Genomic DNA, 12,056 nt, shown 5'->3' on the forward strand with positions numbered 1-12,056 from the left:
CCGTGTGTGAGCAGATCTCTCCCGATTGTGAGCAGATCTCTCCCGACTACAGAGTTCAGATCGGTGGATATTACTAGGACTGACTTATGTAATACTGTGATACTTCCAGGGCTCTGGCTTACCTACTCCACCTGTTGCAGGATGGGCTTCAGATCTTCTTGGGAGAAACTTAGTATTTCCTTCATGTTGTCAAGGTTTATTTCTTGCTTTCCTGGTTTTCTAGAAGCAGTTAGGGGAAAGTATAATGATGAGGCAGAAATGAGCCGTCAGGAAGATATTTTAATGGCTTATATTGTCACGTTGGTGCATGTGGCTTTGAACTAGCACAAGTCTCCTTCCCTGCAGAGAGCCGCAAATCCCTCTTGATAACTTCTGCAACTACAACTTCTTTTTTAGATGGAATTTTGCACATTTTTTTCCAATAACTACATGATGTGTAATGGATCAGAAATCTAAATAAATGAAATATTGCAAAGGTGTATGACAGACACTTTCTAATGATCTGAAGCCTCTCTTAGTGACTACAACCCCTATCATCTGCAGAATATTTGATGTATCTTTCCATGTTTGCTCCCTGTCCCTGGGCACCTGGATAGGAATAGTCCAAGGTTGCCATTTTTTCTCTGTCCTATGCATATAATAAGGATGGGTGTTAGAATATTCGCGTGGATTTCCATAACTGGAAAGATAAGTTGTCTCTTTGTTAGTATAATTAGATGTAAAATAAGACTATTGCTATGGGAAGGAAAGTGTTACCTGCTCTGGCCATTGAAAAGGATGAGCTAAGTTTTCTTTGTCAGGGAGTCAGAGTTGCTAGAAAGAGTCATTGAGGCATGTAACAAAGAGTAAATGGAAAGATTCCGATCCTGCCTCAGACTCCATTACTAGAAAATAATTATAGCTAATGAATATGCACAAGAGGCAATAATGGCAGGGTAAATAAAGGGACAATTGATGGTGTAAAATTCATATCAGATGTATTTAGTGCATTACAAGCAGCTTCTTACAGCACATCCCCCTGCTATTCAGCCCTCAGTGTAATATATGGTCCTGGCTGCTATTGTAGGGGGCACCATCACAATATATGCTCATTATTCCTATAGACTTTGCTGTGAGGGGACAGACAGGTTCATCGTGATTTGCTTCTAAAATCAAACAAGCAAGTGTTGTATGTTTGCACTGAATCCAAAGCTCTGAGCAAGTCAAAGGCAGTGTAGTCCTTTCCTGCTCACTCATCTGAAGGTAAGTCCATTCTCCCTGGCGGTCAGTAACAATGGCTGTGCCTGCTTTATCCACCATCCTGGGGTGGCTATGGGGGAATTTCAATAACTGTGACAAGGGTGACTGATTTGTGAACTATAAAAAAAGGGGAGGTTGTCCATGTCACCAAATTTATACTGCTCCATTTACAAACTAAAAGGGGGGGAAAGGAATAGAGAGAGACCCTGGCAACCGAGGAAATGAGAATACAGTCCACAAAGAGTTAACAAACAAGTTCAATCATGACAGATTAGGAAAAAATAAAGAAAAATCAAAAGAAATCAATCAAATAAAAAAATGTCACCCACCTGTGTTGTGATGGGTACAGAATACAAGGAATAATTCTGAAAAAAAGGGAAGACATGCAGAAAATTCACCTCCCTTGTAATGTTATGTTTAGGTGATGGGGGGATAAGAGGAGACTGCAGTGGAGATGTATATTGAGAAAATAAAGAAGGCTTGTTGTTCTAGGAATAAGATGTGGAGAAATGAAGTAGTAACGGGGGTTTTGCAAGATTTTTTTTCCCTCCTGTAGAATTTGGGCAGGAAAAAAAAAAGTTGCTACTCCTAAAAACATTGTTTGTCCTGAGCAGTGTCAGCCTCCCTGACACAATACCTGGGATGGATGAGTGCAGGCAGCCAATGGCAGCAAGGCTGGGCCTCTGGGAGGCCTTGGGAGGAGAGGCAGGGGTGCAGGGGGGAGAGGGCGACCACCAATGGGCGATGACGTCGGAGCAGACGTGACTCCGCCCCCTCCTCCCATTCATCAAGGGGGGACTGAGTCGTCCTTTCAATTCATTTATCTGCAGGAATGATTGCCGCTATCAGTCTCCAGCTCAACGCCCGGCTGAGGAGGTGAAAGTTTCTCCCCAGGAAGATAAACCGCAAAAGACAATATTGTGCATGATTTGATCGCAGAGACAGAGAGAGAGAGAGAGAGAAAAAAAAAAAATAAAACAAGAGAAAGAAGAAATCTCCCCGAATAATAACAACATTCCCATGCACGATCCTCTGTCCAGTCTGTGCTGCAATCCGGGCGCACACACTGCTCTAGCTTGGCTCCATCGCTGAGATCTCATCGATGTAAAGCAGCGCGATCACGATCGATCTCCTCCTGAGCGGCGCTTGGCGTGCACAGTCTTGTTCTTGGGCGATCGGATAAGAAGAAGCGATGCTGCTGGACGCGGGACCCCAGTACCCAGCCATAGGAGTCACTACCTTCGGCTCTTCCCGACATCATCACTCCACGGGCGACGTGACGGATCGGGAAGTCGGGCTGGGCATCAACCCTTTTGCAGATGGAATGGGCGCCTTCAAGATTAACCCCAGCAGCCACGAGTTGGCCTCTGGTCAGACTGCCTTCACGTCCCAGGCTCCGGGCTACGCTGCGGCCGCGGCTCTGGGGCATCACCACCACCCCGGACATGTCAGCTCTTACTCCAGCGCAGCCTTCAACTCCACCCGGGACTTTCTATTCCGTAACCGGGGCTTCGGGGAGGCGGCCAGTGCCCAGCACAGTCTCTTCGCCTCCGCCGCAGGGGGCTTTGGCGGACCCCACGGCCACACCGATGCGGCAGGACACTTGATCTTTCCAGGACTACATGAGCAAGCCGCCAGCCATGGCTCCCCTAACGTGGTCAACGGGCAGATGAGGCTGGGCTTCTCTGGAGACATGTATGGGCGACCAGACCAGTATGGCCAGGTGACCAGCCCCAGATCTGAGCACTATGCATCCACCCAACTCCATGGCTACGGCCCTATGAACATGAATATGGCTGCCCACCATGGGGCAGGGGCCTTCTTCCGTTACATGAGGCAGCCCATCAAGCAAGAACTGATTTGTAAATGGATTGAACCAGAACAATTGTCAAACCCCAAAAAGTCCTGCAATAAAACTTTCAGCACCATGCATGAGCTGGTCACACATGTCACAGTGGAGCACGTTGGGGGACCCGAGCAGTCCAACCATGTCTGCTTCTGGGAAGAGTGCTCCAGAGAAGGGAAACCCTTTAAGGCCAAATATAAACTGGTCAACCATATCCGAGTCCACACAGGTGAAAAACCCTTCCCCTGCCCCTTCCCTGGCTGCGGGAAAGTCTTTGCCAGGTCGGAGAACCTTAAAATCCACAAGAGAACTCATACAGGTATTTATGTCTATTGTATTATTTTGCGATTTATCCGTACTCACTTGATCCGTATCCATATCGTCTTAGATCCTCATACTATAGGATTTATTTCTAATATTATTAGAAAACCCAATAAATTTGATGATCTATTTTGCATTATTTTGTATCTTTGTAACCTAAATAAAATCTGATGAATATTCGCCCTGTATTTTTGGCGATATATTCGTTCGGCTTAGCCTATGTTTATGTATTGATGTCTTCCAGCAGAACAGAAATAAACTTGTCGACCTGTCAAATCTGTCTCAGAGCCGGATAAGCTTAATTGTGTTACCGAGGAAATTCGTGCTAAATATTCAATTATCCAATTTTCATTTGGAATTGACAAATATTTGTTAAAAATCGAGTTATGTAGTCATTGCCATCAATCAAAGCCAAGCCATAGCAGTGACCGGGAAACAAATGTGAAGAAAAGGGGGTGGGCGAGAGGGGGGCATCTGTCTAGTTTTTAATATTTGTGGCTACAAGAGACAGTATAGAATTAAATAGAAATGAACTATTTTTAATGCGAGAAATTTAATTTACTGTTAGATCAAATTTCATTTGTAAGAGGTGCAAATTAGCCCAAGAAATGAGTCTATATAATAGAAAATCAAATCTGTTCAGCTGTTCATTATACATTCATTTCATGAATATTTCACTGGGTTAATGGATTGTATTACATTTGTTTTTCTTGTGCATTTTATAATAGGAGAGAAACCCTTTAAGTGTGAGTTTGAAGGCTGTGACAGACGATTTGCAAATAGCAGCGACCGTAAAAAACACATGCACGTCCATACTTCAGACAAGCCCTATCTGTGTAAGATGTGTGACAAGTCCTACACCCACCCAAGCTCCCTCAGAAAACACATGAAGGTAAAGAAACTGTACTGTGTGCATTGTGCCCTGACAGCACAGGGACTAGCAGCCCCCAGCCCAGGGTCTCACATAGACTTGGTGGAGGGCTCTGGGTTTTATTTATTCCAATTCAAGCCAGTAGTCAGCCTTACTCATGTGTGCCCTATTATATATGGAGTTTGTGCTGCATTTATTATATGGCTGCAAGTCAGAGATGCTTATAGTTATAAAACACTGACTTATTCATAGGCTGAATATTGTTACTCCATGCTGTATTATATATATATATATATATATATATATATATATATATATATATATATATATACATTTATTTATTTATTTGCAATGTTTAGAATTCTAAATGTTACCGAGTATAAAATTACAATATATTTTATTACTGCAGTATTGAGCTATATATTGTTTTAGAATATTCGTCCTCCCAAAATACTATGGCTAAATTGTATAAACTATTACAGTCTTTGCATACTCTATCTATCTATCTATCTATCTATCTATCTATCTATCTATCTATCTATCTATCGAGCTGTCTATCTATCTATCTATCTATCTATCTATCTATCTATCTATCTATCTATCTATCTATCGTTCTATGTATCTAACTTTCTATCTATCTATCATCTATCGATCTATCTATCTATCTATCTATCTATCTATGTTACTACTACTCCTAATGTTTAATTCCTTTTATACTATTTACCCTGCATTCTGCCTATACTGTTTCAGCATTGCATTGTATACAGTCCCGTTGTAACAATGTATACAGTTGTAAGTTTATTTCTTGCTACAGTATATACAGTCAGGTTGAAACAATGTATACAGCAGTAAGTTTATTTCTTGCTACAGTATATACAGTCCCGTTGTAACAATGTATACATCAGTAAGTTTATTTCTTGCTACAGTATATACAGTCAGGGTCTATATTTCTTGACCCAGTGCTGCCCACTTTGTGGTTGAAACCCTTTTCCCCTGGCAACCAACAAAAAGCTTTGTGACAGTCTACACCCCGCATCCAATCTCTTGTATTCTTCCAGGAATAAATAAGGATTGTGTGTTAGATAATAAAAGATGGAGGGAACTCTGCAGAACTTGACAACGTTGTGCCACTTGCTTGTTATTATAGTATATAAGAGGTCTATAGGGATTGTGTATGTGACTGGCTTTTCTGTACGTATATCTATATAGCTTTCTTTTCTCCCCTTTTTTCTCTTGTATAGGTCCACGAATCTTCTTCCCAGGGGTCCCAGCCTTCCCCAGCAGCCAGCTCAGGCTATGAATCTTCAACGCCCCCAACAATTGTGTCTCCTACTTCAGAAAACCAGAGCACAAGTTCCTTATCCCCTTCCTCCTCAGCAGTACATCACACGTCCAGTCACAGCACGCTCTCATCAAATTTTAACGAATGGTACGTTTAAATAAACACATATTTAACAAAAAAGACTTCCACATTAATGATGAACACTTCCAGTCTAATCCTAAAGCTGCCACATAGACCCAGGATGGAATAACAATGAAGAATGAGACCTTGTATTGCAATGTCTACAGGCTTTGGTAGAACTAAATATAAGGGGATTGTAGGATGCATGAGAAGAGTTCCCAGGCCAAAAGCCAACTGTGTAGGGTTTAATGAACCACTAATTAGAGGTCTCAATCTGCATGTCTCTATGGCGGCCTTTTTTTTTTGGTTGTAAATACAGAATTATTAGTTGAAGAAGAAATGTACTGTTGATTTTGTAAATAGTTGTATAACAAGGGATATGTGGAATTGTGATCACTGCATCTATGTGTGTTGGGGAGGGGAAGGACAGCAAGGATGTTCTAGTAAATGTGTACCAAAATGTGAACTCCATTGTATTCTGACAGTCTAAAGCGTCCACCTAACAGACTCTTTACTGGTTTCAATGTGCTTCTCTGTATAAAGTGCAAGCTCTTCGTCCCAAAGTCCAGTCCGGTTTATTTAGTGCAGTGATATGTTGTTCTTATTACACGTCATGTCAATGAATTCGTTCAGTGCAAGCCTGGAACTTTACGTGTTATACAGTCTGTTACATCTTTTTGTTTATGTAAAGTGATATTAAAAGATAAAAAAAAATGATATATCTGTCCGTTGCTTTTGCACCATTAATGTATATAGAGTTCATCCTTTTCCTATTTATCCGCATGTAAAAGGCCGGCTTATACATGTAATTAACAGAATATTCAATATTTATGGATAGAAAAAAAAATTCGTATGTAAAATTTTAGTTCGCAAAGCTGTTTCGTAATATTTCGTACACGATTAAAGACTATGAAAATCTCAGTCCTTTGTGGGAGGCATCCTTATTTAATAAATTACCCCCAACCCCCCGCCCAAGCTAGGGTCACAGGGTACCATTGTGATATATGGAGGAACCCTTACTACATAGAAATCCTCTTTATTAGCTGCATTGACAGACGAAGCACTTTAGAAAATTGAATTTGTATATTCCTAGAATCCTATGAAATGTCATGAAGATCAGAAGATGACTTTATGAACCACATTAGCCACATTAATAGTTGGGAATAATGAGGTCTATTTACATGTTCTGCTGTATTGTATCATCTATTCATGTCTATAGCACAGCTCCCCCCCTAATATAATAGTGTATACATATAGCACAGCTCCTGCTTATATAATAGTGTATATTGCACATATAGCACAGCTCCTCCTTATATCATATATTTATTCCCAATGTATATTATACACATAACACATTTATCATAGATTTTCTCCCAGTGTATATTATAAATATAGCACATATATAATAGATTTATTCCTAGTGTATTTTATAAATATAGCACATATATAATAGATTTATTCCCAGAGTATATTGTTCATATAGCACAGCTCCTCCTTATATAATATATTTATTTCCAGTGTATATTATATATATAGCACATATATAATAGATATATTCCCAGTGTACATTATATATATAGCACATATAGATTTACTCCCAGTGGATATTAAACATATAGCACATATATTATAGATTTATTCCCAGTGTATATTATATATATAGTACATATATTGTAGATTTACTCCTAGTGTATATTATACATATAGAACATATATTATAGATTTTTTTCCCCCAGTGTATATTATACATATAGCACAGCTCCTCCTTATATATTTCCTCCCAGTGTAAATTATACATATAGCACATATATAATAGATTTACCCCAGTGTATATTTACCCCAGTGTATTTACCCCAGTGTATATTATACATATAGCACATACCCCCAGTGTATATTATACATATAGCATATATATAATAGATTTACTCCCAGTATATATTATATATAGTACAGCTCCTCCTAATACAATATATGTACTCCCAGTATATATTATATATATAGTACAGCTCCTCCTAATATAATACATGTACTCCCAGTATATATATTATATATAGTACAGCTCCTCCTAATATAATATATTTACTCCCAGTGTATATTATACAGTACATTGTCACCGCCTTAAGTGTTGATTTTTATCGAAATCAATTACTTAGGTTGCAGTTTTTTTTCTTGCTTATTAACAGACTCATCCCAAATAAATCAAGGCGCACTAATTGTCTGTAAGTTGATTATCTATGTCTTTTATTTATTCCTAATTTACTTAAGAAATTCGTTCCATTGACTGGCGTTGATACAGTAGATTTGGAAATGGCAAGGCGATATAAAAAATGGAAATGACTTGTGCTTAATGAGTGTTGCAGGATGTCTTTTCTGGAAATCAAATTGTCTTTGTTGCAGATTAGTTTGATAGATTTGGGGGCTATGCTATGAGTGGTCTCTATTGTCCTGATGGCTGCCAGCTCTACCAGGCACACAGAATACCCAGAGAGGCACCCACTACCTAGGAAGTTGTGGGATAGGGAGCAGCCATGACTTGGCACCCTCACTACACACACAGGATGTGATGCTTGCTCCATCTACTCTTCATTCTGATTTATTCCACATTTTCAGAGAAGAATTATTGACATTCCAGCATGGAATTCCGGGTTTAGTCCTGCAGTCATATATTATAGCAGGCAGGGGAGAGATAGAGAGGGAGCAGGGAATAATGGCAGCAGAGGAGAAGAGAAGAAGAGAAGAGCGCCACCTTGTATTTACTAACACACAACTTTGCGAACAATACCAGACGTCAGTAATGTAATACAGCTCAGCCACTTCATTATGGTAAATCAATGCAATAGAGTAGTGCTGGGGCACTATATACTGCACTATAACCTGGCTAAGGGAACTTTGGAATACAGAAAAGCTGAGTAGTAGTAGTAGTAATAATAATAATAATAATAATAATAATAATAATAATAATAATAATAATAATAATAATTTCTGTCAGTACATACATTTTAATATTTTTAGATGTTTTATTTTATGATGTTTTACATTTCGGAAATTATATGTATTGATTGTTAGATAACTACATGGGGATACTAGATAAATATTGTAAACCGACAGATGATACAAAGACAGACAGATAGATAGATAGATAGATAGATAGATAGATAGATAGAATACCAGATAGATAAATACTGTAAACCGACAGATCATAGATAGATAGATAGATAGATAGATAGATAGATAGATAGATGCATGTGAGCTGGATCGATACATTGATAGATATACAGTAGAAAGATAGATAGATAGATAGATAGATAGATAGATAGGTTAGATACATTGAGATTCATAGATAAATAGAACGATAGATATGATAGATACATTGAGATATATAGATATATAGATAGATAGATAGATAGATAGATAGATAGATTGATAGAACGATAAATAGGATAAATACATTGAGATAGATAGATAGATAGATAGATAGATAGATAGGAGATAGATAGATATATAGATAGGAGATAGATGATAGATAGATAGATAGATAGATAGATAGATAGATAGATAGATAGCAGCCCCTTTGTGGTCCCCTGGCCCCTCTCCTATGTTGTGTACTCTCAGTCATCCTGTGATCTAATTATCTAGATACATTAGGCTTGTGTCCGCACACTGCTGTATCCTCAGACCGATATTAATGATGGAGGTTAGATGAAATGGCCTTTTTAACTTAAATGTAGTCTATTACTTTCTTCCTACCTTTAATGTCTGCTTCTTGAGATGTATATTTCATACTTTACTTCACGGGCTATTAGCTTTTGAAATACATGAATGTTATCAGTGAAATATGTTGTTCAACTCTATTTAGCAGGAACCCAAGATTGTGTTACAAATGGCTGCTACAATGCAGAGAGCTCTGGTTGTGGTTATTGTGTGCGCTGTGTGTGTGTGTCTGTGTGTCTACTGCCTTGTAATCACACACACACAAAAGATCCCCAATAATATGAAGTATCTATTTAATATATACATTATCAGACACATCTCGCTACTTCTTTCTTTCTTTCTTTCTTTCTTTCTTTCTTTCTTTCTTTCTTTCTTTCTTTCTTTCTTTCTTTCTTTCTTTCTTTCTTTCTTCTTCCATCCATCTGTTTTACCCACTGTGTTTATATTTTATATATAGAGCATACCTATGGATCGATCGTTATATACCATATTTATCGATAGATCTATTTATGTATATCACATATAGCTATCTATCATCTACCTATTTATCCATCCATTTGTATATCACGTATTTAGCCACTGCATGTCATATCTATCTATCTATCTATCTATCTATCTATCTATCTATCTATCATCTATCTATCTATCTATCTATCTATCTATCTATCTATTTATCTATCTATCTATCTATTACATTTCTATTGCATCTCATTATCTATCTATCTATCTATCTATCTATCTATCTATCTATCTATCTATCTATCTTCTATCTATCTATCCATCTATTACATTTCTATTGCATCTCATTATCTATCTATCTATCTATCTATCTATCTATCTATCTATCTCTATCTCAATGTCTTATACCGTAAATAAAAAAGTCACAATAAAATGAATTTCCATAGAGAATACGAGACATCCAGCGATCATACTGAGTCTAACATGGGAGTATATTTTGTCTGTAGATATATGAACATATCTAGTGTGTAATACAATCTATCCACACAATGTATAACCGGTATCATCTGTTTTTTTCTTGATTTAAGTTTGTACCTCGAAATTTTACAACATTAATGTCTTTTTGTAGATGAAATAGCGATATAAATGTAATTTTACTATAATAACATGACACATGTACACACATTGCGATCTTGTGGTCTGCCCCAGTGATATGCAAATACTACAACAATATGATTACTACTATACACTTAAACACATGCGTGCACACTCCTGTGTGTGTGTGTATATATATATATATATATATATATATATATATATATATATATACACATACAAACAGGAGTGTATATATCTGTGTGTGTGTATTTGACAGCACGCACACTATCACACCTACCGTATGCACAATGCCTTCGATCACTCCATACACGCTCAGAGCTCAGGGCCGCTCGGTTGCCTGATATACTATAACTTGGGCCCTGGTCAATGCTGAGCATGCGTCATGCAGGGCATCTGGTACCCTAACTTCAAGTGTTTATGAATATGGATGAGTGTCCTCAGAATCGTCACAAACAAGCCTGCCATGAAAGGTTGGAGAGCTTCCATCTGACGGAGACGTGTGCTGACCTGTACGTATCTAAGCCTTAATTGGCCTATAGTAACACAAATCTGTTTTTACTAGAATCATTTTTTTTAATTGAAGTATATAAAGTGTCCTTTATTTTTTTTTTTATAAAGTTCATAGGTATGTGGCTCATCTTTAATGCGTTTATTTTCATATTAGCTAATTGTGATCATAAATACAATTTATTGCAGTGAATAAGATAAAATATCCTTCATTAGAGAGGAATAAATATTGTCAATAAAGCATACACAAATGTATCATGAATCTTAACACAACATAGTATGCATACTAATAGTAAGCATAACAACAATCATATTAGTACTTCTAAAAGCAACAATAACGTATCTAGTAATAGGAACACATTCTACTAGCAGTAATATGGACAGCCACAGCAACACTACAACTAATAGTGATACAAAGAATACAGCTACTAGTACTACCATAATAATAACAACAACGATACTAGTAAAAGAACAACGACACTACTTCTAGTAATAGTAACACATTCTACTACAGGAATAAGGTCAGCAACAGCAACACTACTACTAATAGTAATAAGAATACTACTGCCAACAACACATTGTACTAGCAGTATAACAGCAGTATAACAACAGCACATTGTACTAGCAGTATAACAGTACTATATACTATAGTATAATATAACAGGAACAAGAACATTTCCACTAATAGTAATAAGAATGTCACTACTACTACTACTACTACTACTACTACTATATTAGAAACAGTAAAGTACATAGAAAGTAATAGCATCGCGTTCTACCAGCATAGCAACCCCACATCTAATAGTAATAACTAATAGTAATAAGAATGCTACTACCACTACAAAAGAACTGTAATAGCACATTGTACTAGCAGTAATAAACATAGGAACAGCAACCTTACCACTCTTAGTAATAAGAATGCCACTACTACTACTATAATAAATCCAGTAAAGTAAATAATAAGTAATAGCAACACAATCTACTAGCAGTCATAAACATAGCAACCCCACATCTAATAGTAATAAGAATACTACTACGTCTGCATTACAATGATACTAGTATTTCCACAAATAGCAGCATTA

The 12,056-nt window shown here is 37.5% G+C and overlaps 1 protein-coding gene across 1 annotated transcript; it reads left to right on the forward strand.

Moving 5' to 3' along the window:
- Positions 1-2,075: 2,075 nt before the first annotated feature.
- ZIC1 (Zic family zinc finger 1) lies at positions 2,076-6,732 on the forward strand. The gene is made up of 3 exons (XM_075268827.1): positions 2,076-3,404; positions 4,135-4,298; positions 5,519-6,732. The coding sequence occupies exons 1-3, from the start codon at positions 2,432-2,434 to the stop codon at positions 5,714-5,716; spliced, it is 1,335 nt and encodes a 444-aa protein (XP_075124928.1). The 5' UTR covers positions 2,076-2,431; the 3' UTR covers positions 5,717-6,732.
- The last annotated feature ends 5,324 nt before the right edge of the window (positions 6,733-12,056 follow it).

The sequence above is a fragment of the Leptodactylus fuscus genome, chromosome 3 (genome assembly GCF_031893055.1).
Source record: "Leptodactylus fuscus isolate aLepFus1 chromosome 3, aLepFus1.hap2, whole genome shotgun sequence".
NCBI lineage: Eukaryota > Metazoa > Chordata > Amphibia > Anura > Leptodactylidae > Leptodactylus > Leptodactylus fuscus.

Coding starts and splice junctions, on each gene's coding strand:
- ZIC1 (XM_075268827.1), top strand. CDS start 2,432: ATGCTGCTGGACGCGGGACCCCAGTACCCAGCCATAGGAGTCACTACC. Junction 3,405..4,134: donor CCACAAGAGAACTCATACAG/GTATTTATGTCT, acceptor ATTTTATAATAG/GAGAGAAACCCTTTAAGTGT. Junction 4,299..5,518: donor CCCTCAGAAAACACATGAAG/GTAAAGAAACTG, acceptor TCTCTTGTATAG/GTCCACGAATCTTCTTCCCA.